The sequence below is a fragment of the Dipodomys merriami genome, unplaced genomic scaffold (assembly GCF_024711535.1).
Source record: "Dipodomys merriami isolate MVZ:Mamm:240054 unplaced genomic scaffold, mDipMer1.0.p SCAF_64, whole genome shotgun sequence".
NCBI classification, from domain to species: Eukaryota; Metazoa; Chordata; class Mammalia; order Rodentia; family Heteromyidae; genus Dipodomys; species Dipodomys merriami.
In genome coordinates, this window is record NW_027206224.1 from 2,793,153 (window position 1) to 2,810,703 (window position 17,551).

At 44.4% G+C, this 17,551-nt stretch overlaps 1 protein-coding gene across 1 annotated transcript in view; it reads left to right on the top strand.

The window, feature by feature from the left end:
* LOC138815396 (ran-binding protein 10) overlaps positions 1 to 17,551 on the top strand; it is a 56,089-nt gene that overhangs the window by 2,830 nt on the left and 35,708 nt on the right. Inside the window, exon 3 of the mRNA XM_070004764.1 lies at positions 15,351 to 15,403. Within this exon, the coding sequence (XP_069860865.1) occupies positions 15,351 to 15,403 (53 nt within the window). The remainder of the gene's footprint in view (positions 1 to 15,350; positions 15,404 to 17,551) is intronic.

Sequence of the window (17,551 nt, forward strand, 5' to 3'; positions counted from 1 at the left end):
AGTTTCAGATAGGACTTTAAAGACTTAATAGTCCCTTTCTATGATATGATAGAAGAATATAATTTACTTGAGCTAGTGTAAATGAGAATGACTTCTTAAGGGCTAGGAAGGTGGCTCAGTGGTAGAGTGCTTGCCGTGCATGCATGAGGCCCTGGGTTCGATTCCTTGGTACTACATAAACAGAAAAAGCTGGAAATGGTGCTATGGTTCAAGTGGTAGGGTGCTAGCTTTGTGCTGAAGGCTGAGGGACAGTGCCCAGGCCCAGAGCTCAAGCCCCATGACTGACAAAGTACAAAAAAACAAAAACAAAAAAGCCCAAACACTCTATAATAGTTAGAAAGTTGACCCAGATGTTGGTGCTTGAGTCTCATATTGCTAAGAAAGCTGAGGGGCATTTCTTAAATGAATAGGGAAGAAAATGGAGGTTTTTTTTTATAAGTCTTTTTTTTTTTTTAATATATATATCAGCTGAGCTGTTTAGAGACAAGAACAACTTTTCACAAGAGGAGTGTTTAAAGAGCTTTGTATTTCTTTAACTGGCTTTTAATATTTAAGTGGATCTGTGTCACTTTAGGTTGTCTGTATGTCTACAATGGCCTGCTTCAGCTGACCAGATAGTGAGTGTATTAATGGTTCTTCATGGCCACTTTATGGAATCTTTGAAAGCCTTTTCATGGTTAACATGTAGCCAGATGTTGATATGGGTCAGGGGTGTTTTTGTTGTTGTTGTTTTATTTGTGCTGGTCCTGGGGCTTGAATTCAAGATTTGGGTGCTATCTCTGTGCTCTTTTTGTTCAAGGCTAGTGCTCTACCATTTGAATCACAGCTCTACTTCTGGCTTTCTTGGGTGATCAGTTGGAGATAGGGGTCTCATGGACATTTCTACCAGGCCTAGCTTCCAACCGTGAGCCTCATATCTCAGCCTCCTGTGTAGCTAGGATTATAGACATGAGCCACTGGCACCAACTCAAGGGTGGTTCCCCCCCTCCCCTTTTTCTGTTAATGTGTTACTGAAGAATCGAACCCAGGGTTTCGAGCATGCTAGGCAAGCACTCTATCACTAAGCTACATTCCCAGCCCTGTCAAGGGTGGTTTTGAGGAGGCCAAAAGCAGTTACAGGCATTGACTGACTTGTTTCCTCTTTCCTGCCAGTGTTAAAATATATTTCTGACTCCAGTTTTCTTGATGATCCAAAGATTAATTGGTTCTGTAGTTTTCCTGTGTTGTCTCATTTAGCCTTACAGCATCTCTAGAAAATGGTTGGAATAAATGATGATGTACCTGTTTTGTGGGAGTGGCCTGAGTCTCAGATATTTGGTGGCCTGCTCTGGCTTCAGGGCTTAAAATGTGCAGTGGAATATCTTAACCCACCCTATGTTCTTGCTTGATCCCAGATATATGTATATATGCTGCTATTATTTTTCTCCATTGTGGCTACTATTGTATTCTTTTTCTGGGTTAAAGAAGGAACATCTTAGGTTCTTATAGGATCATAGTGTTAGGGGATAGAGCAGAAAGGGGTTCAGTGGGACTAGAGTGGGACTAGAGAAGTATGACAGTTATGTGCTGGGCTTGATCAATATATTTATTCATTGAATTTAAAGGGTTTTTGTTGTTGTTGTTGTTGGTCTTGGAGCTTGAACTCTGGGCCTACGCAGTGTCTCTCAGCTCTTCAACTCAAGGCTAGAGCTTTATCACTTGAGCCATAGTTACACTTCTGCTTTTCTGAGTGGTTTATTGGAGATAAGAGTCTCAGACTTTCCTGCCCGTGTTGGCTTTGAACTGAGATCCTCAGATCTCAGTCTCCAGAGTAGTTGGGATTATAGGTGTGAACCACTGGTGTCCAGCTGAATATGTAGTTTTTCTGTAGATTGGTATATATCACCTTTGTAGAAGGTATTTATGAATCCACTTTTAGTGTTGTAGTTCTCCCAGAAATGCCGCTGTTCTCACAACATCTTTTGTAGAAGAACACACTAAGCTACTCTGATCAGAAAGGTTTTATTTCAAGAGTTTATAGAGTATTTAGTTGTCCTTTCTTTGTTCCAGGCTGTGTGCCAGGTGCAGGAAAACAGAAGTCAAGCCAGCATAGGCCAGCCTTGTCCTCAGGGAGCCTGTGGCCTACTCAGTAACTGAGAATGGACCGAAAGGCTCTTTACAAGAGGAGGCAAAGCCTGAGCTTGCTTATGAGGAATGAGTAGGAGTTTCTTAGCAGATGGAACCTGTGGACTTATCAGTCTGAGGGGTAATTAGCTTCATGTCAGGGTGTTGGGCTTTTGGGTCTCTGCCCACGTGTTTGGGAGAACTCTGAAGGAGGGGCCATGTTTGAGCTCAGAGCTTGGCACAGACTTACTGCCTTCAGCTGTATTTTGCCAAGTCACCAGAGCTATGAACCTTGGGAACAGGTCTGGTGGGGTGAGGAGATGTATGATTACTGTCAGTGGTGCCAGAAGGTAAAGGGTGATCTTTCCAAGAAACCAAGCAGGCTCTGAAGCTGAGGGTCTTTAGAGTAAGAGCAGCTTCCTCAGTCAGAATTCATGGACCTGTGAATGTCCCGGCTCTTAGTGATGACACATGAAGGGTGTGGTTGGCCCAGCTGACAGATGCTCCAGTGTGACCCTCAAAATAGACTGTAATATCATCCCAGTGGCGGAGGCCTCCTGACATGTGATGAGTGGCTCTACCCAAGAACAGCAAGCCTAGACTAGAGTATTGGATGGTGTGGGGAGGGGTGGGGATTGTTCTTTGCAGCTAAGCCCTGAGCAGGAATCTCTGGCCATAGCCAACCAGCTCTTATTTGCTCCTGCTGCTGATTTCCTTTGGTCAGGCAGCAATGCCACCTATCCATTCATACTATATATCAGAATCAACATACATTATTTCGTCTTAGGTTGGGCTCCAAGAACAGACTTGATGCTGGTCTAGAGAGAAGAGAGATAAGCCTCTACCGGTAACCTCATAGGGGATCTAGCAAGGATCAGCCTCTGGTTCCTTTGCAGGGTAGCCCATAGCATAGACTTCCTTCTATACCCCCCAAGTTTGGGGAAAACATCATAGAAGAATTAGTGATGCTGAATAGAAAGAGAGTGTTTAAGGTGACAAAGTGAGAAACAAATGCTTTCAGGCAGAAGATGGTGTTAAACATCCTGTGAAGGCACAGCTGGTCATGGTGGCACACCTGTAGTTCTAACTGCTCGGAACAGGAGTATCAGGTAAATCCAAGATTTTGGGGCTAGCCTAGGAAACAGTGAGACCCTGTCTCAAAAATAGAATAATAGCACAAGGCCCTGAATTAAATCCCCAGGTCCCCTACCCCCTGTTCCCCTCCCCCCCCCAAAAAAAAAAAGATATGGCCACTAGGGCACAAGGTAGGCAGGGGCCAGATTGAAAACCTCTTGTGTACTGTGGCCAAGATGTATGTACTTTGTCCTGAGGGCAGTTGGAGTATACAGAGGTTATGGCTTGGAAAAAAGAGACTCTGCTGGTCTGGTTTACCATTCCAGTGTGGGCCAGGAGCTTTAGGTCCTTTACCTAGTTCTCACAGCTGTTGTCTTTTCCTCTTTCTACCATATGGGAGATGCAGAGGAGGGATGCTGAAGACTGGTAGGCAGGGAAGCTTCTCAGGTAAAGTGACTCTGTTTGTGTTAGAGTTCTCTATAGTTTGACGTTACCACCTTTAATCTGAAAGTAACACTGTTCCATGTTCAAGGGTTTTCCTTCATATGAGTCAGGATCACCCAAAGTGATTTTCCATAGAGTTTCAAAGAATCATTAAGTTCATTAAGATATCACCAGCTGCCAGGCACCGAAGGCTCATGCCTATAATCCTAGCTACTCTGGAAGCTGAGATCTGAGAATCGTAGTTCATAGCTAGCCTGGGTAGACAAATCCAGGACACTCTCTTCCTTTTGTTTTGGTTGGCCATGAGGCTTGAACTCTGGGCCTGGGCGCTGTCCCTCAGGTCTCCAGCTCAAGGAGAACACTCTACCCCTTGAGCCACAGGGCCCCTTCCAGTTTTCTGCTCAGACTGACTTTGAACCACAATCCTCAGATCTCAGCCTCCTGAGTAGCTAGGATTATAGGCATGAGCCACTGGCGCCTGGCTCTCGGGCACTCTTATCTGTCCATTAGCAAAAAAAAAAAAAAGATGGAAGTGGTGCTGTGGCTCAAAGTATAGAACACTAACCTTGAGCAAAAGACCTCAGGGTCAGTACCCCAGACTGAGTTCAATCCCTATGACAGACAAGGAAAAAAAAGATCTCATCTGCCATCGTCCTGGTCTGGCCTAGAGAGTTACTGAGCCTAGGCCCTTACAGGCTAGAGACAACCCATGGCCAGAGTCTACACATGTCAGTCTCAGTGTTGTGAAAAAAGTTCATTGCTTATCTGTGGATTGCTAAAGGCTTTGTCCTGGCTGCCTGTCCTGAGAGGTAGGTGCTGTCCTTGCCCAAGGCAGGTACAGGGGTGGTTGAGCCCTGTTCTCCCTGACTGCCCCCCCAGAGCTAGTGGCTGCTGACCTTTGGGCTGCGTCTCTCCCCAGATGACACATTCATTGTGCTGCTTCTAGAGACATGCTAATTGGACTCCAGAGCCTCCTGGGTTGTCATATGGCTTACTTGTGTTGAAGATTAAAGCTCTGGTCTAGTTTTGGTACCCTGGGGTGTGGTATTGGCTGAGAGAACTAGAACCTGCATGCTGTCCACTTTTTGGTGAGGTCTCCCTATTCACTGTAGGGAATTCCAATTGTGAGCCGAGAGTGGGAAGTATGGCTGATTTTTGATATCTGAAACCTTCCTTGGTCAAACATTGGCCTATAGAGAAGTTTCTATGAATTTTCTAAGAAATTTCTAGATGCTACCTCCCCACCCCCATTTGTTTCTTCATTTTCTGGAATATTTTTATTTTCCTTAGATAGGTCACTATGTAGGGGAGATTCCCTTTTGCAAAGGAAACCAGAGCTCACCAGGTTGGAGCACTGAGATGAACTTAGTAACCCCAAGTGGTAGCTACCATGTGCCATTTCTTTTCTTTTTTTTCCTCTCCTTCCCCTTCCCCTTTCCTCTCTCCTTCCCCTTCCCTCCCCTTTCTCTTCCCCTTCCCTCTTCTTTCCTTCCCCTTCTCCCTTCCCCTCTCCTCCCCAACCCCCACTATTGGGATTTAAAGTCAGGATCTTCAGCTTGCTACGCAAGTGCTATAGCACTTGAGTCACATCTCCAGCTCATCACATGCCATTTTTATTTGGGGGCCACTGGATAAGAATAAAGGGCCCTAGAGGGGGTCTGTGTGGTGAGGGAACCATCACTAAGAGAAGGATAGATGGCTGTATCTAAAAGATATCTCTCTGAAATTTTCTTCAAAGTACACATGGAACATTTTTGTAGTTCTGCGGTTGGGGTCTTGTTAATGAAATATGAAGTGTATATGTTGCAAGCAATAAAGCTGGATGACTTGGCCATGGAGCAGAGCCCAGCCCTCTGACACCTTGGACTGGGTAGGGATGTGGGAAAAGGCTGAGGTCATCGTGTGTGCGTGTGTGTGTGTGCGTGCGTGTGTGTGTGTGTGTGTGTGTGTGTGCGCACGCACACCCCCCCACACACACACCCAGTGTCAAGTACTAGCCCTCATTTCAGACCTAAATGTCAGTTAGTGTTTTTCCTGAATGGTCCCTTTGGACCATTTTGTAGCCACTGTCCCAGAGTCCTCTCTGTTTTAGAGGCTGTTGATTTCTTTTATCTGGGGCAAGTTCTGATAGGAATAAGATTGCCAGCCTGCTAAGCCATGCCTGAGGTGTTAGATGTCAAGATGAAGCTGTCAGATGTGATTCTAACAGCTCCTTGAGGTCTAGGGAAGGGGGCCATGGTGACAGACTCTTTCATCTTTCATCTTTCCCCACAGACCCTAAGAACCAAGACCCATCTCCACTCCGTAACTGAGGACCTTGTCTCTCTTCTTTTCTCTCCTCTTTATCACTTCCTGCCAGAGCTCTGTGGGTCTCGAGACCTCCCATTGATGGAGGTTAAATTAAAAATATTCAGGTCTTATAGCCATTGACTCATTTGTCTCACGCAACCATTATTAAAAGTGCCTATGGGTTTGCTAACCTATAAAATCCACTTTCTCTCCAAGAAGAAATCGATAGAAAGTAAAAAGAGCAGGGCTTGTGTTCTTCATTCTTCTCATTTGCTCTGTGCTAGTCGAGAGGGACTTCTTATTTCTGGCCCTGACAAGAGGCCAGAATACAGAATACTCTGATGCTTTCCATTCAGCTCTGTGCCAAGGCCCTACTTGTGTTATCAGGAAAGCCAGAGGAGGCTCATGCTGGCATGCATATCCATAGGGGTGTGACTCTGCATATGTCCTAATTATCTATAACAAAATATGCAATTACATTTTAAGTGTGCAGTTTAGTGATACACATTTGTGGTGTTATGTGACTATCACCCTGTCTACTTCCAAGATGGTTTCATCACTCCAAACAGAAACTCTACTCACTAAGCAGTAACTTTGTTTCCTCTTCCTCCTAGCCTTTTATTTCTCCCCATTCTGTCTTTATGTATTTGCTTATTCTAGATAGCTTCTGCAAATTGCCTCCTACAATGTGTCCTTTTGTATCTGATTTGTTTCATGTAGCAACATTTTCAAGGATGTGTGTGTGTGTGTGTGTGTGTGTGTGTGTGTGTGTATCTGTCTATGTCTATGTCTATAGCTAGTACTGAGGCTTAAACTTAGGCCTGTGCACTGTCCCTTAGCTTTTTTTTTTTTTTTTGCTCACATCTGGTGCTCTACCACTTGACCTAAAGTTCTGCTTCTGGTTTTTAGTGACTACTTGGAGATAAAGAGTCTTTTTTTTTTGGGTCCGGTCGTGGGGCCTGAACTCTGGGCCTGGGTGCTGTCCCTCAGCTCTTCAGCTCAAGGCTAGCACTCTACCACTTGAGTCACAACGCCACTTCCATCTTTTTTTTTCTTTCTGTTTATGTGGTGCTGAGGAATTGAACCCAGGGCCTCAAGCATGCAAGGCGAGCGCTCTACCACTGAGCCATCTTCCCAGCCCGAGATAAAGAGTCTTATAGACTTTTCTACCTGGGCTGATTTCCAATCAAAATCCTCAGATCTTAACCTCCTGAGTAGCTAAGAGTATCCTGATGCTTCTTGATATACAACACCTTTAATTTGGATAAAGTATAATTTTTTGATCTTTTGTTTTCATGATTTTGTAGCTCAGTGGTAGAACTGGAAAAACAGAAGGAATCCAATGCCGTATCCAAGATCATGAATCTTCTAGTAATTTTAGTTTTAGCTATTATATTTAGTTCATTAATCCATTTTGTGAGTTTTTTTGTTTTGTTTTAAGGTCCTAGGGATTGAAGCTAGCATCTCATGCATTCTAATGAAGTGCTGTTACACTTAGAGATACCTACATCTCCTTGCCTTAATTTTATATATAATTATGACTTAATTTTATAATATGAGGTATCACTTTCACTATTTTGTGTGTAGAAATACATTTGTAGCATCGCTCTTTGTTGAAGAGACTGCTTTTTTTCATGTGTGTGTGTGTGTGTGTGTTTGTGTGTGTGTGTGTGTGTGTGTGTGTGTGTGAGAGAGAGAGAGAGAGAGAGAGAGAGAGAGAGAGAGAGAGAGAGAGAAATTGGGGTAGTACTGGGATTTGAACTCAAGGCCTTGTGCTTGTAAGGCAGTCATTCTACCTCTTCAGTCACAACCTATGCTTGGTCTTGGCACTTTCATTAAAGCAATTTGGGTTTGTTTCTTGCCTTTACTTTTCATTTCATTTTTCTATATATCTGCCTTATGCCATTAACACACTGTTTTGATTACTGTAGTTTTGTAGTACTGAAATCATGAAGTGTGAGTCATCCAACCTTGTTCTGTTTCTTCAAAAATTTTCTAGCTCCTTGCGGACCCTTGTAAGTCCATATGATTTTGGCAGTTGACTTTTTCATCTTTTTGGGGGGCGGGGAATATTAAGAGTTCAAATTTAGGGCTTTGATCTCTCACCCTGAGTTTTTGTTTTCAGCTGGTGCTTTGGCATTTGAGCTATACCTCCACTTCTGGCTTTTTTGGTGGTTAATTGGAAATAAAAGTTACTTAGATTTGTCTGCTCAGCTACACATCCTATCCTGAGTAGCAAGGATTATAGGTCTGACCCACTGGTGCCCAGTTGGATTAAAAAAAATTCCAGGACTGGGGCTTGAACTCAGGGCCTAGGTGATGTCCCTTAGGTTTTTTGCTTAAGGCTGGTATCTACTACTTGAGTCACAGTTCCACTTATAACTTTTTAGTTGTTAATTTGGAGATAGAAACTCACAAACTTTCCTGTCTAGACTGGCTTTGAACTTTCATCCTCACATCTCAGCTTCCTGAGTAGCTAGGATTAGAGGGGTGAGCCACTGGTACTCAGTGACCTTTTCAATTTGTATGAGAAAGGTTGTTGGAATTTTGGTAGGAATTCCATTTTTTTCTTCTATAGATCAGTTTGGAGAGTTTTGACATTTCTTTCTTTCTTTACCCTTTCTTTTTCTTTTTGAGAACAGGGTCTTATATATGGTGTAAGTTGGCTTAGAGTCATACTCATAATCAGTTTCTTGGATTTGTCTACCTGGGCTGGCTTTGAACTGTGATCCTCAGATCTCAGCCTCCTAAATAGGTAGAATTACAAGTGTGAACCACCAGCTCCTGGCACTTTTTTTTCTTTTCTTTTCTTTCTTTTTTTTTTTTTTGTCAGTCCTGGGGCTTGAACTCAGGGCCTGGGAGCTATCCCTGAGCCTCTTTGTGCTCAGACCAGAGCTCTACCACTTGAGCTACATTGCCACATCTGGCTTTTTCTGAGTAGTTTATTGGAGATGAATCTTATAGACTTTCTTGCCCAAGCTAGCTTCGAACTGTGATTTCAGATCTCAGCCTCCTGAGTAGCTAGGATTGTAGGTTGTGAGCCACTGGTGCTTGGCTTTGGTAATTTTATTTGTTTATTTATTATTATTGTTTTTGGTCTGTGGTGGGGCTTGAACTCTGGGCTTGGGCACTGTCCCTGCACTCTTCAGCTCAAGGCGAGTGCTCTATCGCTTGAGCCACAGCGCCACTTCCGGTTTTCTAGTGGTTTATTGGAGATAAGAGTCTCACAGACTTTCCTGCCCGGCTGGCTTTGAACTGTGATCCTCAAATCTCAGCCTCCTGAGTAGCTAGGATTACAGGCGTGAGCCACTGATACCCAGATTATTTGTTTATTTTTAAAGAAAAATTTCCCCCTTCTCTCCCTCCCCATATTTATTTGTTTATTGAAACAGAGTCTTACTGTATAGCCCGGGCTGGCCTCAAGGTCACAATGCTCCTGTCTCTGCCCTCCAGTTACTGGTGAAGATAGATATTTGCCTTGGTGACTTTGGTTTGCCTCACACTGGGTTTTCATTTGTGTATAGCACATTTACAATATATACTGTACACATATTGATGTTATTTTGCTAAGAAATGTTTTGCTGAGCTGGGCACCAGTGGCTCGTGCCTGTAATCCTAGCTACTCAGGAGGCTGAGATCTGAGGATTACGGTTCAAAGCCAGCCCAGGCAGGAAAGTCGGTGAGACTGTGCTGTGGCTCAAGTGGTAGAGAGCTGGCCTTGAGCTGAAGAGTGTGGGGACAGCGCCCAGGCCCAGATTTTAAGCCCCATGACTGACAAAAAAAAAACAACGAAACAAAACAAAGACCCAGAAATGTTTTGCTAAGAATTGAAGGCTGTAGGTCAGAGCTAGGAAGAAGTACAGGAGCGCTTTAGGCTAACATCTCATCTTCTGATGGGGAACCTGAGATGAGGGGTTGAAATCCAAGACCCATGGTCCTGAATTAGACTGGAGTGTACAACACCAACTTTTCAGAATCAGGGTTAGTATCTCTGAGCACTGCTATGAAGTATTTTCTGTCACTTTAATACTCATCAGGGGCTTCCTTCCTACTTCTGTAGGAAGTAAGTTCCATGCAGGGAACTCCTAGCTCTCAGGACTAGTGGGAAGTGGCAAAGAAGTAAGCTCCTCCCTCTAGCCTTGTACATGTCTGGAAGGAATGAAAGAAAGACAGATGGCCCCAGTTTCTAAGGTCCTATTCTTCACTACTAGGCCTGTCTGGGTCACAGCAGACCTGTGCAGAGTCTGTCACATGGCAACAGGGTTTCCTGAGGATATGCTGTGGTTGTGATTGGGAGCACGAGGTGCCAAGTGAGTCTGGGTCTTACTTGCACTGTTCAGCAGAGATTTTGACTGTTTCAGCTGCTGCTTCTACTGTAGCCTGTGCCCTTCTGTCCTGGCTCAGAGAGCTGGGTGTACTGAGGAGCTGACTGAAAGCAACGTTCTCCCACTGTGATCCCGCCACTCAAATGCTGCCTCGGATGATCCAGAGAGTCAGATGGGCACAGTTGGCACTAACTTTTTTTCTCCTAGATGCATGATTCAAGTGGTATAAAACCTACCTAGCAAGTATGAAGCTGTGAGCTCAAATCCCAGTACCACCAAAAAAAAAAAAAGAAACCCAAAAAGCTAAAGTGATTTTTCTGTGAAAGTAATTCAGGGCTGTATATAATGGAACACATCTGTAGACCTTGCACATAGGGGGCTGAGGCAGGAGGGTTGTGAATTGGAAGTCAGCCTGGGCTACATAGTAGGGTCCTGTCTCAAAACAAAACAAAAAAGCAAAAACAAAAAACTCATGCAATTAGTGTTAATTATAGAAAACTAGAAGAAAAAGAATCCAAGTTGACAAGTGAACTTGTGTGTCTCCATGTGACTTGAGGCTCAGCAGACTGCTGCTTATCTGGTAAAAGGGGCAGGTGTGTGCTGAGCAGCCTGTGTGTCAGGAGTCACATCCATTCTTAAGGCAATCTGTGTCTCTGTGTGTGTGTGTGTGTGTGTGTGTGTGTGTGTGTGTGTGTGTGTGTGTGTGTGTGTGTGTCACTGCTACTAGTGCTTGCACTTGTGTGTGTGTGTGTGTGTGTGTGTGTGTGTGTGTGTCACTGCTACTAGTGCTTGCACTCAGGGCCTAGGCACTATCCCTGAGATTTTTTTTTTTCTCTTATGACTAGCGCTCTACCACTTGAGCTACAGCCTCATTTTCTGGCTTTTTTGGTGCTTAATTGAAAATGAGTCATAGGACTTTACTGCCCAGGCTGCCTTCAAATTGTGATTCTTAGATATCAGTCTCTTGAGTAGCTAGTATTATAGGTATGAGCCACCAGCACACATCTTAAGGCAGTCCTCTTTTAGGGCCCTAGTTTGACCCTTTGCTGCTTGACAGTGGATGGTAGGACCTTCAGTGTGGACCTTTTGGGGTTGCTTTTGGTGTTTGGCTGAGGGCCTTGGCTGCCTCCTTATGGATGGAACTACTCTTCCAAGTCACTGTCTGGTGGATTTCTACTTAGTGTGGCCTACACAATGCCTGCTTGCTGTCTCTTCTTTATGGAGCCACACAGCTGGCTAAGTGACTTTTCTTGTATCTCTAGCTTGCATTGTGGTTTTGGTAGTGAAGGGTGGAAACTGAGATGTTAAAGGATAACTCTTGGCTTTGCTGCCATAAGGAGCTTATCTGTTCTTCCTTTATACTTCCTGACTGTCTCACCTGTCTGACAAGTGATATTTCCTCTTCTATGTTGCCCTTATATAGAAGAAGAATTAGAGGGCTGGGAGTGTGGCTTAGTGGTAGAGTGCTTGCCTAGCACGCATGAAGCCCTGGGTTTGATTACTCAGTACCACATGCATAGAAAAAGCCAGAAGTGGCACTATGGCCTAAGTGCTAGCCTGAGCAAAAGAAGCTCAAGGAAAGTGCACAGGCCCTGAGTTCAAGCTCCAGGACTGGCCAAAAAAAAAAAAAGATAGATTAGAGCACTTACACTATGGGGGTAAGTACTTTCTCTTCAAGTCTCTTCTGATATATCCTGCTCCCTGAAAAGCAAGCCCAGAAGTGAAGTGTTGGGGAGCTAATCTGCTCTATCTCTGTCCTGTCATTTGCTTAGGAAATGGGAACCCTTGCTTCCTTCCTTCTTTCCAGATTGCCCCAAGGCAGCCTGTATCCTTTGTGTTCTTAGCATAGCCTGGCTCATTACCAACAAGGAAGTGAATACTCAGTTTCTTTTCCTTAGCAATCCCAGGTAAACAGGCATTTGTTTTTAGATGTACTAAGATTAGGCTTTTGAGAATGGACTACTTTACTAGATTCTACTGCTGGAAGAGCCTACAATGCATAATACAGTGAGCAGTGTAGTCCTTAGCCCTCCCTAAGCGCCAGCCCAGTTACACCATTGTCTGAATCTGTAAGTGACTGTACTGAGGTGTCTCTGGACTTGTGGTAATTGCTGATGAAACAGAACAGGTGATGGACCATGGGCCCATGGTGCATTTGGGGACAGAGATGAAATTTGAATCTGGGAATGTGCAGGATATTTATGCCTTGCAGGGATATTTCTCATCCAGATGTTTATGTATGGCATCAATACTAGGGCTGGAACAGAACTTGGGAATTGGTGCCTCTGACTCCAGCTGAGCATCTTGGCTCTAAAATGTCCAAGTAGATCTCAGAGAATTGACCACTAGAGCCACAGTTCCACTTCCAGTTTTCTGGAAATAGGAGTCTCATGAACTTTCCTGCCCAGGCTGGCTTTGAGCTGCAATCTTCGGATCATAGGCTCCTGAGTGTAGCTAGGATTACAGGCGTGAGCCACTGGCACCCGGCTCCTTGAGCTTTTTTGCTCAAGGATAGCACTCTACCACTACACTTATGGCTTTTTTTTGGTAGTTACTAGGAGGTAAGAGTTTCATGGGCTTTCCTACCCAGGCTGGCTTCAAGATCCTTAGGTCTCAGCTTCCTGAGTAGCTAGGATTGCAAGTATGAGCCACCAACATCCAGTTGTTTACTGTGTTGTAAAGTGAGCTTAGCTTTCTCAACATCACTGTGTCCCTGCTGCTCCTGACTATGTGTTCACAGTCTTCATTTCCTACCCCAGCTTTAGCTCTTTTTAGGTCTGCCCATCCTGTAACCCAGCAATACTGATCTCAGTTCTTCTACTGTGTGGCAGCTTCCTTGCCTATATGCCTTGCATACTGCTGCTTCTGCATGGCACATATTTCTTTTTTTCTCCCACCTCCTTCACCAAGTCTTAACTTTTACTTCCTCAGGGAACCCTTAGCTTTGAAGCAGTGAACCCTGACTCTCTAGCTCACCCCTGACTTGACATTTTGGAGGACTGAATCCAGCACCCCACCCTCCTGTCCCTAGCACTGTTCTAACACAGAGGCTCTCTGTGGAAAGCATGAATGACCTCTAGGGCTCTCTAAAGAGAAATTTACCACACCTGTTTTTACTGAATTACTCAACTTTAGCAAGGACTCAACCAGCTCTGGAAAGCTCAGTCATTTCCAAGTGCCTCCTGAGATCACCAGACAAGTTGGTGTGAATCAGCTCCTCCTGTTGTACCTCTGGCTCTTTAGATATGAAGACCCTGCAGCATGGGTCCAGGAGAACCTGTTTAAGTTTGAGGTTTTCATTCCTTTTCATCATATATATATATATATATATATATATATATATATATATATATATATATATATATATATATATATATATTTTTTTTTTTTTTTTTTTTGTCAGTTATGGGGCTTGAACTCTGGGCCTGGGCACTGTCCCTGAGCTTTCCAGCTCAAGGCTAGCATTCTACCACTTGAGCCATAGTGCCACTTCTGGCCTTTTCTGCTTATGTGGTGCTGAGGAATCGAACCCAGGGCCTCATACATGCAAGACAAGCACTCTACCACTGAGCCACCTTCCCAGCCCAAAGATACTGGCTTTTTTTTTTTTTTTTTTGGCCGGTTGTGGGGCCTGAACTCTGGGCCTGAGCGCTGTCCCTCAGCTCTTCAGCTCAAGGCTAGTGCTCTACCACTTGAGCCACAGCGCCACTTCCGGCTTTTTCTGCTTCTGTGGTACTGAGGAATTGAACTCAGGGCCTCGTCCATTCAAGGCAAGCACTCTACCACTGCATCACCTTCCCAGCCCACTTTTTTTTTTTTTTTAATCAGTCGTGGGGCTTGAACTCTGGTCCCTGGTTTCTTCAGTTTAAGGCGAGTGCTCTACCTTGAGCCACAGCACCATTTCCTATCACATTCTTGAGTATGGTATTTCACTATGGTTTTGCTTTGCATTTCCCTTATGATTAGTTGAATATCTTTTTATGTGCTTCTTGGCCATTTGTGTCTTTTCTTTTTTTTGGTACTGGGGGTCGAACCCAGGACGTTGCACTTGCTAGGCAAGCGCTTTGCCACTGAGCTACATCCCAGCCCTTCTTGGCCATTTGTATACCTTGTTTAGAGGTTTTCCTGTCAAGTCTTTTGCTCTTTTTGTTTGTTTGTTTGTTTATACTGGGGATGTGCAGGGCTTTGCACATGCTAGGCAAGTGCTCTACCACTTGAGTCACACCTCCAGACTTCTTTTGTGTGTGTGTGTGTGTTCTAGTATTGGGGCTTGAATTCAGAGCTTAAGCACCATCCCTTAGCTTTTCTTTTTTGCTCAATGCTGGCACTCTTCCACTTGAGCCACATCTCTACTTCTGGCTTTTTGGTGATTAACTGGGGAGATAAGAGTCTTATGGATTTTCCTGCCCAGTCTGGCTTTTGAACCCTGAACCTTAGATCTTAGCTTCCTGAGTAGCTAGGATTGCAGTTGTGTGTTAACAGCACCTGGCTGAACAGTAAGTTTGAGTTTTCATTTCTCTTGTCAATCACTACCTAGGATTGAAGTACTTAACTTTAGTTCTATCTTAAGAATAGATTTTACTTTTTTAGCTGGAGCAAGAAAGCCAGGAAGCTGGAAGTCATGATTTCAGTATATGGTACTCTGGCTAAAGCCAGTAGGGTCATGGTTATACACTACCTTGTATGTCTTTAGCTTCAAAACATTAAGAACTCTTTTCATGAGAAATCAAAATGTAAAGGCTTTCCAAGTGCAACTAGTATGTCAGAAGAGGCTGCATTCAATACTTTTTACTTTTTTTTTTTTTTTTTTTTTTGGGTCCAATCGTGAGGCCTGAACTCTGGGTCTGGGTGCTGTCCCTTAGTTCTTCAGCTCAAGGCTAGTGCTCTACCATTTGAGCCACAGCGCCACTTCCAGCTTTTTTTTTTTTCCTTTTTGCTTATGTGGTGCTGAGGAATCGAACCCAGGGCCTCAGGCATGCAAGGTAAGCGCTCTACCACTGAGCCACCTTCCCAGCCCTATTACCATTTTTCTTGTCTTTTACCAAGAAATATTTGAGAAGGGAGATGGAATACTCATTTGATAACCAAAAATTTTGTCTGTGCTTTTTTTTGAAGGTACATGGGAATAGGACTCTCAGCTCAAGGAGTCAACATGAACAGGCTTCCTGGTAAGTTTAAGAGAACTCTGTTCTCCTGGTCTCTCCTGTCCCATGAGAATCATGGTGGCAGCTCAGAGACTGAGGAGGATTTTTTTTTTTTTTTTTTTTTTTGTTGGTTGTGGGGCTTGAACTCTGGGCCTGGGCGCTGTCCCTCAGCTCTTCAGCTCAAGGTGAGCGCTCTACCACTTGAGCTACAGCGCCACTTCTGGTTTTCTGGTGGTTTATTGGAGATAGTAGTCTCACGGTCTCTCCTGCCCGGGCTGGCTTTGAACCACGATCCTCAGATCTCAGCCTCCTGAGTAGCTAGGATTACAGGCGTGAGCCACCAGCGCCCAGCCTGAGGAGGATTTTATTTGCAGGGTACTTATATTAAGCCAAGCCACTGGAGAAAAGGATAGCAGTACAAGCCATTTTGCAACTGCTGCTTCTCATTTCGAGGAGTCCATTGGCTGAGATGAAGGTTATTTGGGTTTTTGGAGTGTGATTGGTGGGCAGAGAGTAGTAGTGGCCTTAACTGTTTAGAGACTTTAATAATCTCTCTCTCAGGGCTGGGAATGTGGCTCAGTGGTAGAGTGCTTGCCTTGCATGCATGAGGCCCTGGGTTCAATTCCTCAGCACCACATAAGCAGAAAAAGCCGGAAGTGGCACTGTGGCTCAAGTGGTAGAGTGCTTGCCTTGAGCTGAAGAGCTGAGGGACAGTGCCCAAGCCCACGACCGACCAAAAAAATCTCTCTCTCTCTCTCTCTCTCTCTCTCTCTCTCTCTCTCTCTCTCTCTCCTCTCTCTCTCTCTCTCCTCTCTCTCTCTCTCTCTCTCTCCTCTCTCTCTCTCTCTCTCTCTCACCCCATTTATTCAATATTTCCTTTTATTTATTTATTTATTTTTTGTTGGGTCCGGTCGTGGGGCCTGAACTCTGGGCCTGGGTGCTGTCCCTCAGCTCTTCAGCTCAAGGCTAGTGCTCTACCACTTGAGCCACAGTGCCACTTCCGGCTTTTTTCTTTTTGCTTATGTGGTGCTGAGGAATCGAACCCAGGGTCTCAGGCATGCAAGGCAAGCGCTCTACCACTGAGCCACCTTCCCAGCCCTCTCTTTCTCTTTCTCTTGTGGTATTGATTTTAAACTCAGCCTTTGTAGGCAAGTACTCTACCACTTGAGCCATACCTCCAGCTTAGTAATAACTTTTTGTTTGTTTGTTTGTTTTTTGGCCAGTTGTGGGGCTTGAACTCTGGGCCTGGGCACTGTCCCTCAGCTCTTCAGCTTAAGGCTAGCACTCTGCCACTTGAGCCACAGCACCACTTCTGGCTTTTTCTGCTTATGTGGTACTGAGGATCGAACCCAGGGCCTCATGCATACAAGGCAAGCACTCTACCACTGAGCCACCTTCCCAGCCCCAAACTTTGTTTTTTTTGATTCAGAGCTTTGCTATGTAGCCCAGACTAGCCTCATGATCCTCTTATTTCTGTCTCCTGAGTGCTGGAATTACAAATCCTTTTAATTGTCAAATCCCTTTAATATTAACTTTAACTTTAGATGAGATGTTTGACAATTAATGTATCTCTAGGCTTGCTGGCCATACTAGAGCTTTAATTTTCTGCAGATGAATATTTCATTTGTGTCTGCTTATATAGTTGGCATAACCTTTTTTTTTTTTTTTCCAATACTAGGGTTTGAACTCAGGACTCATGCTTGTGCAGCTTGCTTGCTTGACAAGCAACCAGCCTTGCTTTTTGCTGGTTATTGTGGACATAAAATCTAGAAAACTTTTCTAATTGAGATACCTTGAACCTCAGTCCTCCAGATCTCAGCCTTTTGAATAGTCAAAATTACATGTATGAGCTACTGATGCCTGTGTTGTGCTGGTTATTTTTTGAGGTAGTCTCATTTTGGCCTGGGCAAGTGCCTTTGCAGTGAACTGCCTATTACACCTAACTTCTTCCATTGAGATAATGTCTCATGTACTTTGTTCTGGGCTGGCCTGGAACTGTGGTCCTCCTGATCTCAGTCTCCTAACATAGTTGAGGTGACTGATGTGTACCACTATGCCAGCTGTGGGTTGAAAAGGGTTCTTGCATATATACCAAGAGGTCTTGAACTGCATTCCCCAGATCTCAGCCTCCTAAGTAGCTAGAATGACAGGCATGAGCTACTGATGCTGAAC